The sequence below is a fragment of the Triticum aestivum genome, chromosome 4A (assembly GCF_018294505.1).
Source record: "Triticum aestivum cultivar Chinese Spring chromosome 4A, IWGSC CS RefSeq v2.1, whole genome shotgun sequence".
In the NCBI taxonomy this organism is placed as follows: domain Eukaryota; kingdom Viridiplantae; phylum Streptophyta; class Magnoliopsida; order Poales; family Poaceae; genus Triticum; species Triticum aestivum.
Window position 1 is genome coordinate 513,215,111 of NC_057803.1, and position 20,398 is coordinate 513,235,508.

At 43.8% G+C, this 20,398-nt stretch overlaps 1 protein-coding gene across 2 annotated transcripts; it reads left to right on the forward strand.

Annotated features, from left to right (window-relative positions):
- Positions 1 to 1,028: 1,028 nt before the first annotated feature.
- LOC123086649 (50S ribosomal protein L19, chloroplastic) lies at positions 1,029 to 4,113 on the forward strand. Of its 2 annotated transcripts, XM_044508425.1 has the most exons (6): positions 1,029 to 1,154; positions 1,351 to 1,524; positions 1,603 to 1,797; positions 1,915 to 2,001; positions 2,073 to 2,206; positions 3,777 to 4,113. In XM_044508425.1, the coding sequence occupies exons 2-6, from the start codon at positions 1,366 to 1,368 to the stop codon at positions 3,877 to 3,879; spliced, it is 678 nt and encodes a 225-aa protein (XP_044364360.1). In that variant the 5' UTR covers positions 1,029 to 1,154; positions 1,351 to 1,365; the 3' UTR covers positions 3,880 to 4,113. The 2 variants fall into 2 exon arrangements, with proteins under 2 accessions (XP_044364360.1, XP_044364359.1); XM_044508424.1 differs by having other exon boundaries at positions 1,351 to 1,797.
- Positions 4,114 to 20,398: the final 16,285 nt, after the last annotated feature.

Below are 20,398 nucleotides of genomic sequence, written 5' to 3' on the forward strand. Positions count from 1 at the left end.
CCCCTCCGCCTCTGGCTCTTCGTGCATAGACACGTATATATGATATATAAAATGGGTCACGGGCCTCAACTATATAAGAAACTAGAAGGTAGACCCAATACACAATATGCACATAGCACATATACTCAACACCTACAACATCGAACACAACTAACAGTTGAAAACTCCATCGCCAAGATTGTTGATTCAACTATAATTGCAGCATCACCTTCCATGTAGGTATCTGGGTCTGGAGCCGCCTCAAGAGCATTCATGTTGTCTGATTCAATAGCAATTTTGGTGCATCCTATATTAGCAGCAAGGATCAGCCTATACCTGATTGCATTAATTTCTATCTCCCGAAGGGACATAAGCCAAAACCCAGCTTGCCGCTGCAACGAAATTCCCTTGGTCATCTCTTGCAACGGCTCCACAAGCCCCGGCCATGTATCAGCATGAAAAGACGTGTCCACGTTGATTTTCACAATACCTGAGTCAGGTTTCCTCCATATCCGGTCTATCTTTCGGCTTGGCTGGTTTGGTGAATTTGCTCATACAAAATTTGTAGTCAGTACCCTAATCGACAAGGCCGTTCTGTCACGGGTCTGTATGGTTTCCCCTTTCACCGCTTGTCTCCGCTGCCACCAGATGTACCACATGGTCACTAGTATAAGCTAGAACAATTTTTACATGAAGCTCGAACATTTTTCTCATGATGAGGCTGGAGATGCATTTAATACCTTCCTATTTTATGAAACAAATCACATATATTTCCTGATGCTTTTATTTAAGCTGCTACGTTTATCTTTTCTTTCGAACATGGGATCCAGTATTGCTTTATTGGGAGGATTGTTTTATACTGTAATATTTATGTTTAATTACCGTGTTACCTAATAAAACATGCATCCACTACAAATTTTCTTGAAGAAATAAATACAATAAACTAATAATCATAAAGATTGCAGGGAAAAGAAAGAACGGAAAATAGAGAAACGGGCCAATTCCTGCCCCCGAGCTGGGTCGCTGTTTCCCGCTGGGCCTGGGCCGGCTCGTCGCCTGACGTAAGTCTCTGTTCTTTCACCAGCCCTCCCGTTCCCCTCTCTCTCCCTCTCTTTCCTGGCGGCGCCGCCCTCTTCGTCTTGCCCCTTCGCCGGCGACGAGCATCCAACCACCTGGTACGCCCTTCCCTTCCCTTTCATCTTTCCATAACCGAGCACCCGGAACCCTGATGCAGATATTTGTATCCGGATCTGACACAGTTACCAGCACAGCAGCATTGTAGAGTACCCACTAACTTCGATTTCTTGCAAAAATTATGACCCATGTCCTATACTGGATCCGCCCCTGGTTTACTCCGCAATTTCTTCGCAGCGTGCGGGCCTCAGGATGCAATCTTTGCTCCGGAATGTCTGCCGAGCCGGAAGCCGCGGGGCTGCGGCGAGGCTCCTGGAGTTTGCTGCTCCTGTAGCCACTCAGCCGGGGGCTACGCCGCCATCCTCGGCCATCAAACACCTCAGCACTTGCGGGTTCACTCCTCCAACTGGGGTAGGATTCTTGTCCTCTTTTGTGTCTTCTTCGAATTTGTCCAGGTCATGTCATATGGATCAATTTCTTTGCGTGCAGAATCGGTTCATTTCATGTCATGGTGTGACTGCTTCCTCTGGTTTCTGCGCGGAGGTTCTCATGCCGAGGGGTTTGTCGACGGTGGGAAGTGCTGAGGTTGCCTCGGACGAGGACGATTCCAGCTCCCCTGCGGTTGAGCACCCCCCACGCATCAAGTTCAAGAGGCCCGACAAGACTGCCAGGCACATTATGAATGTAAACTTTGTGTTACTTGCAGGAACTACTAGTCTACTAAGTATATAACATCCAGTAGCCGCAATGTTACCGCAAAAGCATAAAACTGCTTGTTATATTCTTTGTCTGGGTTTGCAGATCTTGAACAAAGAGGCGGTTGATAAGGTCCGTTCGGAGAGGGAGATCCCTGATGTGCAGCCTGGATGCATCGTTCAGATGAGATTGGTATAGCATTTCACATTCCTGCTTTAGCGCTCTCCGGATACATTTCTGGCACTGATCCTGTGAATAAACAGCAAGTTCCTGAGAACAAACGGCGAGAATCTACATTGAAAGGGATTGTGATAGCAAGGCGCAATGCTGGGATAAATACAACCTTCAGATTGCGTAGATTAGTAGCTGGTGTGGGAGTTGAGTCCGTCTTTCCACTGTAAGTCAAACCAAACATGTGCTCTTCTACTCCATTGTTTTTTGAAATATTTATACTGCTTTGTCTTGGAACATATCATGCTGAGATTGAAGTACCTCTTGGTTCTGTTATATCCTTTATTCAAATCTGGCAACAATTCAACAACCACTAAATGTCATGTTCTTAGTGGGCTACTTCTCCCTGTCCGTTAGGATATCAGACAGGGAGTTCTTGTCCCTTGTTTGTGAGTAACCTTACAATATCCTTTCTCTCAAAAAGAAAATACCTAACAATATCCCCGGATAAATTAAGGCCAGTGAAACTGTAGCTGTGTAATTCCTGTGTGAGAAATCTAGTTGGATGTTTGCAGAACTGAGAGACTGCTCACTGCTCAGGTAGTAAAGTTTTTGTCATGCTGGTATTGCTGATGTTGGGGGAGAGGCCCAAGGGCTAACTTGTGGGAGGACTCTCCCCTATTTGCTACTCCCTCCGTTCACAAATATAAGATGTTCTGGATATTTCAATATGGACTACATACAGACTGAAATGAGCGAATAAACACACTAAAACGTGTCTATATATATCCGATTCAGAAAAAAGATAGAACATCTTATATTGTGAACGGAGGGAGTAGTTGTTTTCCTCACTCTTTCCCATCTCCTGCATTTGCTAGTTTTATCTTGTCACACTCCCATCCCCTGTCTCCTGTTTAGGCTAGATAATCAACAGCCGACTTCCTTATGTTCCTCTAGTTTCTCATTTGCCGATGAGAACAATCAAACTAGATTCATCTGGTCCTTCCATTTCTTGTAAATCCATGCATACTATATTCTGGTCCATGCTATGGTACATACTTAGGTAATGACCCTGAAATAAGTTAATGATGAGATGGCACAGCTAGTTTCTGGTACCAAGTAGGCACATATGATCCCTTTGGCTATTTTGTGGAATGATTGACATGACTGCTTGTGCCCTTTTAGCTTCCTGTTCGAAGTGGAGGTTGTAGTTCCATAAACACGTCATCCGGTTATGTTCAAATCCCAATTGTTCTGACCTTGTGGCCTTTTCTTTGTTTGTTCTGCATTTTCTGTGGAAACAAATACATTCAAAGAATGCTACAAGTAGCAGTTTATATGTTTTTTTTCTTTTGATTCTCAGGATCTTTGTGCTCTGTTCTGCAGTTATATGTATGTATTCAACTTTTAATATTTAGACCTAGCATAACTAGAATTAAACTTGAAAGATATCGACATATGATTACATATAACCCCTGCATCTTTGCCAGCATATATGATACTACCTCCGATCCACTATTATAATATTTTCCAACTTTTTTCTGATTTTGGTGTATATAGACTCATTTTAGTGTGTTTGTTCACTCATTTCTGTCCATATGTAGTCCATATTGAAATATCCAAAGCATCTTATATTTCTGGACAGAGGGAGTACTAGCTAGATTAATTTGAGCTTCCCATTATTTATGATTTTTTAAGTTTATTGTTGTTTGAATGGCCACATGTCTTTCTCCTAATTAGCTATCAAGTATTTGCTTGGATTATATTTCTGATGCGACTTTCTCTTTTCCATTCAGTTACTCACCAAACATCAAAGAAATGAAGATCTTGGACAGGAAGAAAGTCAGGAGAGCTAAGCTGTATTACCTGAGAGACAGGATGAATGCACTTAAAAAATGAGGCTTTCGGCTAGGATTTTCCCCCTGTTGGATCAACCAGCATGGTTTCTGACGGAGCGACGGTTGCAGTCTGAGAATCGCACCTATTTGGTCCCATCTTTGTAAAGCCATAGTTTGTACTTCTCATAGTGGGGATGAGGTCTCTTGCTTGCCATTATTTACCTAGTACGTATTTGCCTTTATCATAACAAAGCTGGAATATTTGACGCATCAAAGTGAAACTATTATTATAACATGCTTCCTGCCATCGAGATTACCGTTCTCATGCCAAATCTGTAAAGTGTTTATTCACATTTCACAGAAATGTCTCTCAGTAGCAACCCGCGCATCATGCAATGCAAGGATGGAAGGGGCAGAGCTGCTGGGTGCACTTGGGTACATCATCTATCTGTCTAGCTAGATGATACCCTGTGCGGTTGACGCGGTAATCTTATTCAAAGAAATGCATAATTAGGTGCTACACAAATAACTAAAACTAATGAAATTAAGATGTAACAGTATTCTCGATTTACCCTTCAAAAATATTAAGAAAATATAAAGCATATAACAAAATGATGTATAAAGGAGAATAAAAATTGGATTGCAGTTAAGAGTGACATTTCTAAAAAGAGTGAAGGATCACCTATGTGGTTATCCTCCCAACACATATACCGTGTCTATGAGAGCACAGTGTTTAGTGCAAAAAAATTACGGATGACTTACATGCATGAACCGATGATGTGGCATGGCAGTGCCAATGGATATAGCTAATGCAAAAAATATAACTTGTAACTTATATGCATAGCTTGCTGACGTAACATGGTTGCATGGCTAGAAGAAATATAGTGGGTTGTAGATATTTAGCAATAGAGGAAAAGAGTGTTGTTTCTAATAAACAAGTGAAGGTCAACTGTACAGCCATACAGGTATGCTCCAAGCGCCCAACACACGTACCATGTCTAGGAGAACACAAAATCTAATGCAAAAAATAATAACCAATGACTTACATGCATGAAATGATGAGGTGGCAGCGTTGCATCGATATGCTAGTGGAAAAAAAATATAACTTATAACTTACATACATGGCTTGTTGATGTGGCATGGTTGCATGGCTAGGAAAAATATGTAGTGGGTTGTAGTGCATGTCACAATTTAAATGCAATACTGATCTAAAACTTACTTAGAATGCACTAATGCATGTTGCATGGTAGAGGATTCTCATGCATAGATCGAACGAATGGTGGTGAATCAAGCTAGTAAATCTAATAGCCACAACAATTTTGATGATGCGAAAGCATGCATGTTAAGAACATTAGAAGTAGGGGGGATCACTCTTTTAGCTATATATAATATAGAATGGGATATAGGATACACATTTGAATTTGGGTGCAGTACCTTGGCACGTTGGCATCTGATGTAGCATGCGAGCGGGTGTGGGAGTTTGTGCATGTAGAACTTTTCAATAGGAGTGCATGTAGGGAAATAATTATCATATCGTTGTTGATAGGATACCTAGTAGATTAACCACGGGTTCATTACCTTGTTCCTTGTAACCATTATAACATCATGTAGACAGTGCTTAGCTTGCTACGAAGCAATGGAGTTGGGACCACACTAGTTGACAGGTTATTATATTTGGATAACTATTTAATAACAATTTAGTGAATGAATCATCTGGGCGGATTGGCTTTGATTGGGTCTTTGAAACTTTGCAGGTTGAGACTGTCATCCAAGTTCAAAGGGATTATACGAGTTCCATGTAAGTAGTTTTCACGTGTAACCGCGATTCATATGAGCCCTGTCGAGTAAGTTATGGGAACCTGACCTGGCAGACTAGCTGATAGTTAGAATGAAGGTTGTATGGGTCTGCCATGTGGTATGGGCTATTGCTTCCCAAAAGTCTCATCTTTGTCTATCTGGCTACTCCAGTGGAGTTTAGCAGCAAAAGTGTGTGACCAGGCCTTGCAGGTAAAGTACACAAACCTATGTAGCCTGTATACACCGATCACGATTAGTCGTGTCCTCATTTATGGACATTTTGAGCAACTCGGTCGGGAGCTGTCTGGAAGATATCATCACATTTCTTATAACTAACTTTGATGGGTTAAACTATGGGACATGCCTCTGTTTGGTGACACTGATGGTGTGATGCTATTGGTTGAGCTAGTGAATTGCAGTTCTAGGGCTATTGTGTGATGCAGTGGGCCAAGTATGCTACAGATCTGCTGGAGTACCCAATATGTCCTATGTATAGAGTAGATCCAACTATATACAAAGATTGGAAAATCATTTATTGCTTTCTAGAAAAGAAACCAACCTACACTTTTCCCAAAAGTATGATTTAGGTCTGTTATAGTTTCCGGTGAAAGTTGCCAATACATTCGATGTATTAACCCTTGTGGCTCTAACGTATCATATTGCTGTTGCGGAACACAGTAATATCAAAAAAAATTCCTACGCACACGCAAAATCCATCTAGGTGGTGCATAGCAACAAGAGGGGATACAGTTGTCTAGGTACCTGTAATGCTCTGAGACCGTTGCGCCAGGTGTCTTTCAGTTATTCGTTGTTGTTGCCTTGTCATTTGTTTGCGTGTTATGCATTTCATATCATGTCATCATGTGCATCGCATTTGCATACGTGTTCATCTCATGCATCTGAGCATTTTCCCCGTTGTCCGTTTCACGATTTGACACTCCTATGTCCTCCTGCGCCCCTTTTGCCTCTTTGCGTGTGCGAGTGTTAAACATTCTCGGATTGGACCAAGATTTGCCAAGCGACCTTGGTACACCACCGGTAGACCGCCTGTCAAGTTTCGTGCCATTTGGAGTCCGTTTGATACTCCAACGGTTAACGGGGGAACCGTAAAGGCCTCATGTGTGTTGCAGCCCAACACCCCTCCAAAGTGGCCCACAACCCATCCAAACCCCCTCTATCCTCTCGGTCGTTCGATCACGATCGCGTGGCCGAAAACCGCACTCCATTTGGACTCTCCAAACTCCCCCTACCTATAAATAAGTGTCTCCCTCCGAAATCTCGCGGATGAAACCCTAGCAAACTTCCTCTCCGCGCCGCCGGACAAAAACCCCGCTGCCCGGACATGTCCACCGCCCTCAGCCACGTCGCCCGGAGCAATCCCGGAGCGACACGTCAGCTCCGCCGCCTCCCGCGCCCAACCGCAGCTTGCCACGTGTCCCGACCGCTCCTCTCCACCGCGCCGGCCCGTCGGGCCCATCGCGGACCTGTCCGGCCCGTTTGCTGCCGCCGCGTGCCCGCTACTCGCCGGCGCTTCACCGGAGTTTCTCACCACCGCCACCGCGCCGGACCTCGTCTCCACCCCAGCGCCTCGGCATCCGCGTCCCCGCCCTGCACGTCAGCTCCGCCGTCTACCCGCGTCGGAGCCTCGCGCCTCGGGTCGCCGTTCATCGGAGAACGCCTCGCCGGAACCTTCCTGTCTCGTCGTCGGCGCCTGCGCCAAGATCCGCCGCCGCCATGGCGTTCGACGTCGTCCTCCGCCTCGGATCCCGTCGCGTTTGCTCTTCCGGTCGCCCTGGCCTTTCGCCGGAGTGCCGCCCCGCCTTGCCGGAGGAGCGCCGCCGCCCCTGCCTCCCTCGATCCAGGCGGGATCAAGGAGGACGACGCCCTGGGCCTCCTCCCGCGTCTGTGGGCCGCTGTGCCTAGATCCGGCCCACCGCATTGCTGCCACGTCAACTGGGCCAAGCCCACTGGGTGAGCTGCCTTAAGTCTCGTCCTGAGCACGTTTTCCCTATTCCCCACTCGTCTCTGTTTTTTTCTTCAGAAAACGACTAAGTCCTCAGATCCTCTTAATTTGTGCCCCTCTTCATCATGCCATAACTTCATCACCGTAGCTCCGTTTCATGCGCATAATATATCAAATTGTTCATCTGGATGTATTCTTCATTTTGTTCCATTGTGCCATGCTTGTTTGAGTCTATCTTGATGCCCAAATTGTTGATGCAAGAGTGCTATAAAATGTTAGGTGCCGATTCTTATCAGTTTATGGACATTTATCATTTTTTCCATGATTATTGTGTGCTGCATATGGCCTTGAGCTCTACATGTGTTTTGGGCTATGCCATGCCATCTTTACAGGGGTGTATGCCATGTATTTTTGTGATCAATTTGGTGACTAGCACATGCATGCAAAGTAGCTCTCGTAATGTTGCTGATTTCAGGGACTTAGAATTTCACTAAGTCATTTCCCTGCTGTTATTTTAATGCCATGTATTCCTGTTGCTTTAGGGTGATCCATGCTTCTTTTGAGTATGTTCAGTAAGGATGATTTTGCGATATTGTTATGCTCTATCCATACATGCCCTTGTTTGCATTTATGGAGTGCCCTAGCATGACTCAATATTGCTCTACTTTTGCTATAAAATGTTCTTGCCAGATTGTTTATGTGTTAATCAATTTTGCCAAGGTTGTTGTAGTTGATCCATGCATGCTATGAGATTGTTCTTGCCATGTTTAGCTTCTTCATCATGTCTTCTTGCTGGTAGTATGCTTAGTTTGTCATGCAATGCCTTGTGTTGAGTGCATCGAGCTCACAAACATGCCTTTCATAATTCTGTTTATGCCATGTCCAGTTTTCTGCTAAGTCTGAATCTATTAATGAAACTTGCTAAGTTTACATGGGTGCCATCATATCTTATGATCCTTTTTGGCTTATGGTCAGTAAGAGACTTTTGTTATATGCTTTGAGTAGATTCATGCCATGCCTTGTTTTGCTATGTTTTGATCCTGTAGCATGTTGTTATCTTGCTCTAAACATTGCTTCCTGATGTTAATTCCTGGCATGTTAGTATTTTCACAAAGTCTGTGATGTTGTTATCTTTTGCCCTTTTGCCATGCTTTTTTGAACCTGCTCTTGTGTGTTTTAGCCGTAGCTCAGTGTTCATCTTTTGTCAAGCATCTTGAGTAGATCACTTCTATGTGCTTTGTTGCTATGTTGGGGTGCAGTAGCTTAGTTTCTTGTTGCATTCTAGATGGCATCGTGCTGTTAATCGCAGAATTGTGCCATTATTGTTTTGCTTGCCATTTGCAAACCGTGCATCCGATTCCGGTGATCTTTATATCGATTTCGACCGAAATCAACTCATATTTCCAGTGGCGTACTTGGTTTGCCAAGTTGAGGCCTGATTCAATCTTTTCCTTCCAGAGCACGCATATGCATTGCATAGCACATCCCGCATTCATGCCTTGTTTTGCGTCATGTTACTTGCGCATTGCACCATGGTTGATTGTGGTTTCCTTTGCTTGTGTTCTTGCCTTGGGTAGAGCCGGGAGACGAGTTTGTGATCGAGGAACCCGTTGAGTATGCTTTCGAGGATCAAGCTTTCGTCAACCTCTGAGAACTTGGCAGGCAAGATGACCATACCCTCGAAATCACTTCTATTTTTGCTTGCTAGTTGCTCGCTCTTTTGCTATGCTGCGATACCTACCACTTGCTATATCATGCCTCCCATATTGTCATGTCAAGTCTCTAACCCACCTTGTCCTAGCAAACCGTTGTTTGGCTATGTTACCGCTTTGCTCAGCCCCTCTTATAATGTTGCTAGTTGTAGGTGAAGATGGAGTTTGTTCCTTATTGGAACATGTTTATTGTTGGGATATCATTATTATATCTTGTTTACTTTAATGCATCTATATAGTTGGTAAAGGGTGGAAGGCTCGGCCTTATGCCTGGTGTTTTGTTCCACTCTTGCCTCCCTAGTTTCCTTCATACCGGTGTTATGTTCCTTGATTTTGCGTTCCTTACACGGTTGGGTTATAATGGGAACCCCTTGACAGTTCGCCTTGAATAAAACTCCTCCAGCAAGGCCCAACCTTGGTTTTACCATTTGCCACCTAGCCTTTTTTCCCTTGGGTTCTGCAGACTCAAGGGTCATCTTTATTTTACCCCCCGGGCTAGTGCTTGTCTAAGTGTTGGTCCAAACCTGTCAGCAGCCGGTGGCCACCAGGGGAAACTCTGGGCTGGCCTACCGGAATCTTGGACAATCCGGTGTTGCCCTGAGAACGAGATATGTGCAGCTCCTATCAGGATGTCGGCACATCGGGCGGCTTTGCTGGTCTTGTTTTACCATTGTCGAAATGTCTTGTAACCGGGATTCCGAGTCTGATCGGGTCGTCCTAGGAAAAGGAATATCCTTCGTTGACCGTGAGAACTTGTGATGGGCTAAGTTGGGACACCCCAGCAGGGTTTTGAACTTTGAAAGCCGTGCCCGCGGTTATGGGCAGATGGGAATTTGTTAATATCCGGTTGTAGAAAACTTGACACTTAACTTAAATTAAAATGCATCAACCGCGTGTGTAGCCGTGATGGTCTCTTCTCGGCGGAGTCCGGGAAGTGAACACGGTTCTTGTGTTATGCTTGAACGTAAGCAGTTGCAGGATCACTTCTTAATCACTTCTAGTTCACGACCGTTGCATTGCTTCTCTTCTTGCTCTTATTTGCGTAAGTTAGCCACCATATATGCTAGTGCATTGCTGCAGCTCCACCTCACTACCTTTTCCCTACCCATAAGCTTAAATAGTCTTGATCGTGAGGGTGTGAGATTGCTGAGTCCTCGTGACTCACAGATTACTTCAAATAGTTGCAGGTGCCAAAGATACCAGTGCAGGTGACGCAACCGAGCTCAAGGAGGAGCTCGATGAAGTTCGTGTTCATTGTGGTTTCGTTTCCAGTTGATCAGTAGTGGAGCCCAGTCGGGGCGATCGGGGATCTTTTGCATTAGGGGTTGTCTTTCTTTATTTGGTTCCGTAGTCGGACCTTGATCGTTTTCTAGATGATGTAATGCTATATTTATGTATTGTGTGAAGTGGCGATTGTAAGCCAACTCTTTATCCCTTTCTTTTCAGTACATGGGATGTGTAAAGATTACCCCTCTTGCGACATGCCTACAATGCGGTTATGCCTCTAAGTCGTGCTCCGACACATGGGAGATATAGCCGCATCGTGGGTGTTGCAATACCCTCGTAGACCATAAGCAAAAGCATTATGACAACGCGGTTGATGTAGTCGCACGTCTTCATGATCTGACCGATCCTAGCACCGAAGGTATGGCACCTCCGCGATCTGCACACGTTCAGCTCGGTGACGTCCCACAAACTCTAGATCTAGTTGAGGTCGAGGAAGAGTTTCGTCAGCATGACGGCGTGATGACAGTGATGATGAAGTTACCGACGTAGGGCTTCGCCTAAGCACTACAACGATATGATCGAGGTGGAATTCTATGGAGGGGGGCACCGCACACGACTAAACAATCAACTTTGATGTGTTCTAGGGTGACCCCCTCCCCACGTATATAAAGGAGGGAGGGGGAGGCCGGCCGGCCCTATAGGTGCGCCAAGGGGGAGGAGTCCTCCTCCTAGTAGGAGTAGGACTCCCCCTTTCCTAGTCCCACTAGGAAGTGAAGGAAGAGGGAGAAGGAGAAAGGAAAGGGGGGCCGGCCCCACCCAATTAGGATTGGGCTTGGGGGCGCCCTCCACCTTGCTACCTCCTCTTCTCTCCCACTAGGGCCCAATAAGGCCCATTGACTCCCCGCGGGGTTCCGATAACCCCACGATACTCTGGTAAATGCCCGAACTCACCCGGAACCATTCCGATGTCCAAACATAGCCTTCCAATATATCAATCTTTATGTTCGACCATTTCGAGACTCCTCGTCATGTCCGTGATCTCATCCGGGACTCCGAACAACCTTTGGTACATCAAAACACATAAACTCATAATACCGATTGTCACTGGACGTTAAGCGTGCAGACCCTACGGGTTCGAGAACTATGTAGACATGACCGAGACTCAACTCCGGTCAATAACCAATAGCGGAACTTGGATGCTCATATTGGTTCCTACATATTCTACGAAGATCTTTATTGGTCAAACCGCATAACAACATACGTTGTTCCCTTTGTCATCGGTATGTTACTTGCCCAAGATTCGATCGTCGTTATCTCAATACCTAGTACAATCTCATTACCGGCAAGTCTGTTTACTCGTTCCATAATGCAACATCTCGTAACTAACTCATTAGTCACATTGCTTGCAAGGCTTATAGTGATGTGCATTACCGAGAGGGCCCAGAGATACCTCTCCGACAATCGAAGTGACAAATCCTAATCTCGATCTATGCCAACTCACCAAACACCATCGGAGACACCTGTAGAGCATCTTTATAGTCACCCAGTTACGTTGTGACGTTTGATAGCACACTAAGTGTTCCTCCGGTATTCGGGAGTTGCATAATCTCATAGTCATAGGAACATGTATAAGTTATGGAGAAAGCAATAGCAGTAAACTAAACGATCAAAGTGCTAAGCTAACGGATGGGTCAAGTCAATCACATCATTCTCCAATGATGTGATCCCGTTCATCAAATGATAACTCTTTGTCCATGGCTAGGAAACTTAATCATCTTTGATTAACGAGCTAGTCAAGTAGAGGCATACTAGTGACACTCTGTTTGTCTATGTATTCACACATGTACTAAGTTTCTGGTTAATACAATTCTAGCATGAATAATAAATATTTATCATGATATAAGGAAATATAAATAACAACTTTATTATTGCCTCTAGGGCATATTTCCTTCAGTCTCCCACTTGCACTAGAGTCAATAATTTAGATTACATTGTAATGATTCTAACACCCATGGAGTCTTGGTGCTGATCATGTTTTGCTCATGAGAGATGCTTAGTCAACGGGTCTGCAACATTCAGATCCGTATGTATCTTGTAAATCTCTATGTCTCCCTCCTTGACTTGATCGCAGATGGAATTGAAGTGCCTCTTGATGTGCTTGGTGCTCTTGTGAAATCTGGATTCCTTTGCCAAGACAATTGCACCAGTATTGTCACAAAAGATTTTCATTGGACCCAATGCACTAGGTATGACACCTAGATCGGATATGAACTCCTTCATCCAGACTCCTTCATTTGCTACTTCCGAAGCAGCTATGTACTCCGCTTCACACGTAGATCCCGCCACGACACTCTGCTTGGAACTGCACCAACTAACAGCTCTACCATTCAATAAAAATACATATCCAGTTTGTGACTTAGAGTCATCCGGATCAGTGTCAAAGCTTGCATCGATGTAACTTTTTACAACAAGCTCTTTGTCACCTCCATAAATGAGAAACATACCCTTAGTCCTTTTCGGGTATTTCAGGATGTTCTTGACCGCTGTCCAGTGATCCACTCATGGATTACTTTCGTACCTCCCTGCTAAACTAATAGCAAGGCACACATCAGGTCTAGTACACAACATTGCATACATGATAGAACCTATGGCTGAAGCATAGGGAATGACTTTCAGTTTTTCTCTATCTTGTGTAGTGGTCGGGCATTGAGTCTGACTCAACTTCACACCTTGTAACACAGGCAAGAACCCTTTCTTTGCTTGATCCATTTTAAACTTCTTCAAAACTTTATCAAGGTATGTGCTTTGTGAAAGTCCAATTAAGCGTCTTGATCCATCTCTATAGATCTTGATGCCCAATATATAAGCAGATTCACCGAGGTCTTTCATTGAAAAATTCTTATTCAAGTATCCTTTTATGCTATTCCGAAATTCAGTATCATTTCCGATCAACAATATGTCATCCACATATAAAATCAGAAATGCTACAGAGCTCCCACTCACCTTCTTGTAAATACAGGCTTCTCCAAAAGTCTGTATAAAACCATATGCTTTGATCACACTATCAAAGCGTATATTCCAACTCCGAGAGGCTTGCACCAGTCCATAAATGGATCACTGGGGCTTGGACACTTTGTTAGCTCCTTTTGGATCGACAAAACCTTCTGGTTGCATCATATACAACTCTTCTTTAAGATATCCATTAAGGAATGCAGTTTTGACATCCATTTGCCAAATTTCATAATCATAAAATGCGGCAATTGCTAACATGATTCGGACGGACTTAAGCATCACTACGGGTGATAAGGTCTCATCGTAGTCAACTCCTTGAACTTGTCGAAAACCTTTTGCAACAAGTAGAGCTTTGTAGACAGTAACATTACCATCAGCGTCAGTCTTCTCCTTGAAGATCCATTTATTCTCTATGGCTTGCCGATCATCGGGAAAGTCAACCAAAGTCCACACTTTGTTCTCATACATGGACCCCATCTCAGATTTCATGGCCTCAAGCCATTTTGCGGAATCTGGGCTCATCATCGCTTCCTCATAGTTCGTAGGTTCGTCATGGTCAAGTAACATGACTTCCAGAACAGGATTACTGTACCACTCTGGTTGACCTATGAAGTTCGGTAGTAACTTGATCAGAAGTCTCATGATCATCATCATTAGCTTCCTCACTTACTGGTGGAGGAATTAGTGGAACTGATTTCTGTGATGAACTACTTTCCAACAAGGGAGTAGGTACAATTACCTCGTCAAGTTCTACTTTCCTCCCACTCACTTCCTTCCAGAGAAACTCCTTCTCTAGAAAGGATCCATTCTTAGCAACGAATATCTTGCCTTCGGATCTGTGATAGAAGGTGTACCCAACAGTCTCCTTTGGGTATCCTATGAAGACACATTTCTCCGATTTGGGTTCGAGCTTATCAGGTTGAAGCTTTTTCACATAAGCATCGCAACACCAAACTTTAAGAAACGACAACTTGGGTTTCTTGCCAAACCACAGTTCATAAGATGTCGTCTCAACGGATTTGGATGGTGCCCTATTTAACGTGAATGCGGCCGTCTCTAAAGCATAACCCCAAAACGATAGCGGTAAATCAGTAAGAGACATCATAGATCGCACCATATCTAATAAAGTGTGGTTACGACGTTCGGACACACCATTACGTTGTGGTGTTCCAGGTGGCGTGAGTTGCGAAGCTATTCCACATTGTTTCAAATGAAGACCAAACTCATAACTCAAATATTCACCTCCACGATCAGATCGTAGAAACTTAATTTTCTTGTTATGATGATTTTTCACTTCACTCTGAAATTCTTTGAACTTTTCAAATGTTTCAGACTTATGTTTCATCAAGTAGATATACCCATGTCTGCTCAAATCATCTGTGAAGGTAAGAAAATAACAATACCCGCCGCGAGCATCAACACTCATTGGACCACATACATCAGTATGTATTATTTCCAACAAGTCTGTTGCTCGCTCCATTGTTCCGGAGAACGGACTCTTAGTCATCTTGCCCATGAGGCATGGTTCGCAAGCATCAAGTGATTCATAATCAAGTGATTCCCAAAGCCCATCAGCATAGAGTTTCTTCATGCGCTTTACACCGATATGACCTAAACGGCAGTGCCACAAATAAGTTGCACTATCATTATTAAACTTATATCTTTTGGCTTCAATACTATGAACACGTGTATCACTACTATCAAGATTTAGTAAAAATAGACCACCCATCAAGGGTGCATGACCATAAAAGATATTATTCATATAAATAGAACAGCCATTATTATCTGATTTAAATGAATAACTGTCTCGCATCAAACAAGATCCAAATATAATGTTCATGCTCAACGCTGGCACCAAAAGACAATTATTTAGGTCTAAAACTAATCCTGAAGGTAGATGTAGAGGTAGCGTGCCGACGGCGATCACATCGACTTTGGAACCATTTCCCACACGCATCGTCACCTCATCCTTAGCCAATCTTGCTTAATCTGTAGCCCCTGTTTCAAGTTGCAAATATTAGCAACAGAACCAGTATCAAATACCCAGGCGCTACTGCGAGCATTAGTAAGGTACACATCAATAACATGTATATCAAATATACCTTTCACTTTGCCATCCTTCTTCTCCGCCAAATACTTGGGGTAGTTCCGCTTCCAGTGAACAGTCCCTTTGCAGTAGAAGCACTCAGTCTCAGGCTTAGGTCCAGAATTGGGCTTGTTCACTTGAGCAGCAACTTGCTTGCCGTTCTTCTTGAAGTTCCCCTTCTTCCCTTTACTCTTTTTCTTGAAACTGGTGGTCTTGTTGACCATCAACACTTGATGCTCCTTCTTGATTTCTACCTCTGCAGCCTTTAGCATTGCGAAGAGCTCGGGAATTGTCTTATCCATCCCTTGCATATTATAGTTCATAACAAAGCTCTTGTAGCTTGGTGGGAGTGATTTAAGAACTCTATAAATGACACTATCATCAGGAAGATTAACTCCCAGCTGGGCCAAGTGGTTGTGGTACCCAGACATTCTGAGTATATGTTCACTAACAGAACTACTCTCCTCCATTTTGCAGCTATAAAACTTATTGGAGACTTGATATCTCTCAATTCGGGCATTTGCTTGAAATATTAACTTTAACTCCTGGAACATCTCATATGCTCCATGACGTTCAAAACGTCGTTGAAGTCCCGGTTCTAAGCCGTAAAGCATGGCACACTGAACTATCGAGTAGTCATCAGCTTTGCTCTACCAGATGTTCATAACATCTGGTGTTGCTCCTGCAGCGGGTTTGTCACCTAGCGGTGCTTCCCGGACGTAATTCTTCTGTGCGGTAATGAGGATAATCCTCAAGTTACGGACCCAATCCATGTAATTGCTACCATCGTATTTCAACTTAGCTTTCTCTAGGAACGCATTAAAATTTAACGGAACAACAACACGAGCCATCTATCTACAACAACATAGACATGCAAAATACTATCAGGTACTAAGTTCATGATAAATTAAAGTTCAATTAATCATATCACTTAAGAACTCCCACTTAGATAGATATCCCTCTAATCATCTAAGTGATCACGTGATCCATATCAACTAAACCATGTCCGATCATCATGTGAGATGGATGAAGGAAATATGCCCTAGAGGCAATAATAAAGTTGTTATTATATTTCCTTATATCATGATAAATGTTTATTATTCATCCTAGAATTGTATTAACTGAAAATTAGTACATGTGTGAATACATAGACAAACAGAGTGTCACTAGTATGCCTCTACTTGACTAGCTCATTCATCAAAGATGGTTAAGTTTCCTAGCCATGGACAAAGAGTTGTCATTTGATAAATGAGATCACATCATTAGAGAATGATGTGATTGACTTGACCCATCCATCAGCTTAGCACTATGTGTTGGGGAACGCAGTAATTTCAAAAATTTCCTACGCACACGCAAGATCATGGTGATGCATAGCAACGAGAGGGGAGAGTGCCGTCCACGTACCCTCGTAGACCGTAAGCGGAAGTGTTATGAAAACGCGGTTGATGTAGTCGTACGTCTTCACGATCCGACCGGTCCAAGTACCGAACACACGGCACCTCCGAGTTCAGCACACGTTCAGCTCGGTGATGTCCCATGAACTCACGATCCAGCAGAGCTTCGAGGGAGAGTTCCGTCAGCACGACGGCGTGATGACGGTGATGATGATGCTACCGATGCAGGGCTTCGCGTAAGCACCGCTACGATATGACCGAGGTGGATTACGGTGGAGGGGGGCACCGCACACGGCTAAAAGATCAACTGATCAACTTGTGTGTTCTAGGGTGCCCCCCCACGTATATAAAGGAGGGAGGGGAGGCCGGCCGGCCACTCTAGGCGCGCCAAGGGGGGAGGAATCCTCCTCCTAGTAGGAGTAGGATTCCTCCTTTCCTAGTCCTACTAGGAGGGGAAAGGAAGGAGAAGGGGAGGAGAAGGAAAGAGGGGGTGCAGCCCCTCCCCAAGTCCAATTCGGACTAGGACCATGGGGGCGCGCGGCCAGCCCTCGTGGCTTCTCCTCCTTTTCCCTTAAAGCCCACTAAGGCGCATATGTACTCCCGTATTCCCGTAACTCCCCCGGTACTCCGAAAAATACCCGGATCACTCAGAACCTTTTCGATGTCCGAATATAGCCTTCCAATATATCGATCTTTACGGCTCGATCATTTCGAGACTCCTCGTCATGTCCGTGGTCTCATCCGGTACTCCGAACAACCTTCGGTACATCAATTCACATAAACTCATAATATCAATCATCACCGAACGTTAAGCGTGCGGACCCTACGGGTTCAAGAACTATGCTGACATGACCGTGACATGTCTCCGGTCAATAACCAATAGCGGAACCTGGATGCTCATATATGCTCCTACATATTCTACGAAGATCTTTATCGGTCAAACCGCATAACGGTATATGTTGTTCCCTTTGTCATCGGTATGTTACTTGCCCGAGATTCGATCGTCGGTACCTCAATACCTAGCTCAATATCGTCACCGACAAGTCTCTTTACTCGTTACGTAATGCATCATCCCGTAACTAACTCATTAGTTGCATTGCTTGCAATGCTTATAGTGATGTGCATTACCGAGAGGGCCCAGAGATACCTCTCCGGCAATCGGAGTGACAAATCCTAGTCTCGATCTATGCCAACTCAACAAGTACCATCGGAGACACCTGTAGAGCACCTTTATAATCACCCAGTTACATTGTGACGTTTGGTAGCACACAAAGTGTTCCTCCGGTAATCGGGAGTTGCATAATCTCATAGTCATAGGAACATGTATAAGTCATGAAGAAAGCAATAGCAGTAAACTAAAATGATCAAGTGCTAAGATAACGGAATGGGTCAAGTCAGTCACATCATTCTCCTAATGATGTGATCCCGTTTATCAAATGACAACTCATGTCTATGGTTAGGAAACATAACCATCTTTGACTAACGAGCTAGTCAAGTAGAGGCATACTAGTGACACTCTGATTGTCTATGTATTCACACATGTATTATGTTTGCGGTTAATACAATTCTAGCATGAATAATAAACATTTATCATGAAATAAGGAAATAAATAATAACTTTATTATTGCCTCTAGGGCATATTTCCTCCAGTCTCCCACTTGCACTAGAGTCAATAATCTAGATTACACAGTAATGATTCTAACACCCATGGAGCCTTGGTGCTGATCATGTTTTACTCGTGAGAGAGTCTTAGTCAACGGATCTGCAACATTCAGATCCGTATGTATCTTGCAAATCTCTATGTCTCCCACCTGGACTTGATCGCAGATGGAATTGAAGCGTCTCTTGGTGTGTTTGGTTCTCTTGTGAAATCTGTTTTCCTTTGCCAAGGCAATTACACCAGTATTGTCACAAAAGATTTTCATTGGACCCGATGCACTAGGTATGACACCTAGATCGGATATGAACTCCTTCATCCAAACTCCTTCATTTGCTGCTTCCGAAGCAGCTATGTACTCCGCTTCACACGTAGATCCAGCCACGACACTTTGTTTAGAACTACTCCAACTGACAGCTCCACCGTTCAATATAAACACGTATCCGTTTTGCGATTTAGAATCGTCCGGATCGGTGACAAAGCATGCATCGATGTAACCATTTACGATGAGCTATTTGTCACCTCCATAAACAAGAAACATATCCTTAGTCCTTTTCAGGTATTTCAGGATGTTCTTGACCGCTGTCAAGTAGTCCACTCCTGGATTACTTTGGTACCTCCCTGCTAAACTAATAGCAAGGCACACATCAGGTCTGGTACACAACATTGCATACATGATAGAGCCTATGGCTGAAGCACAGGGAACACTTTTCATTTTCTCTCTATCTTCTGCAGTGGTCGAGCATTGAGTCTTACTCAACTTCACACCTTGTAACATAGGCAAGAACTCTTTCTTAGCTTGATCCATTTTGAACTTCTTCAAAACTTTATCAAGGTATGTGCTTTGTGAAATTCCAATTAAGCGTCTTGATCTATCTCTATAGATCTTGATGCCCAATATATAAGCAGCTTCACCGAGCTCTTTCATTGAAAAACTCTTATTCAAGTATCCTTTTATGCTATCCAGAAATTCTATATCATTTCCAATCAACAAAGTCATCCACATATAATATTAGAAATGCTACAGAGCTCCCACTCAGTTTCTTGCAAATACAAGCTTCTCCAAAAGTCTGTATAAAACCATATGCTTTGATCACACTATCAAAACATTTATTCCAACTCTGAGAGGCTTGCACTAGTCTATAAATGGATCGTTGGAGCTTGCACACTTTGTTAGCACCCTTTGGATCGATAAAACCTTCAGGTTGCATCATATACAACTCTTCTTCCAGAAATTCATTCAGGAATGCAGTCTTTACATCCATTTGCCAAATTTCATAATCATAAAATGCGACAATTGCTAACATGATTCAGACGGACTTAAGCATCGCTACGGGTGAGAAGGTCTCATCGTAGTCAACTCCTTGAACTTGTCGAAAACCTTTCGCAACACGTCGAGCTTTGTAGACAGTAACGTTACCGTCAGCGTCAGTCTTCTTCTTGAAGATCTATTTATTCTCGATGGCTTGCCGATCATTGGGCAAGTCAACCAAAGTCCACACTTTGTTCTCATACATGGATCCCATCTCAGATTTCATGGCCTCAAGCCATTTTGCGGAATTTGGGCTCATCATCGCTTCCTCATAGTTCGTAGGTTCGTCATGGTCAAGTAGCATGACCTCCAGAACAGGATTAACGTACCACTCCGATGCGGATCTTACTCTGGTTGAACTACGAGGTTCGGTAGTAACTTGATCTGAAGTTTCATGATCATCATCATTGGCTTCCTCAC

Excerpts from the sequence above, each read along its gene's own strand:
- LOC123086649 (XM_044508424.1), top strand. The coding sequence starts at position 1,366 with ATGCAATCTTTGCTCCGGAATGTCTGCCGAGCCGGAAGCCGCGGGGCT. Across the intron at positions 2,002-2,072 it reads GCATCGTTCAGATGAGATTG|CAAGTTCCTGAGAACAAACG; the intron begins GTATAGCATTTC and ends GTGAATAAACAG. Across the intron at positions 2,207-3,776 it reads GTTGAGTCCGTCTTTCCACT|TTACTCACCAAACATCAAAG; the intron begins GTAAGTCAAACC and ends TTTTCCATTCAG.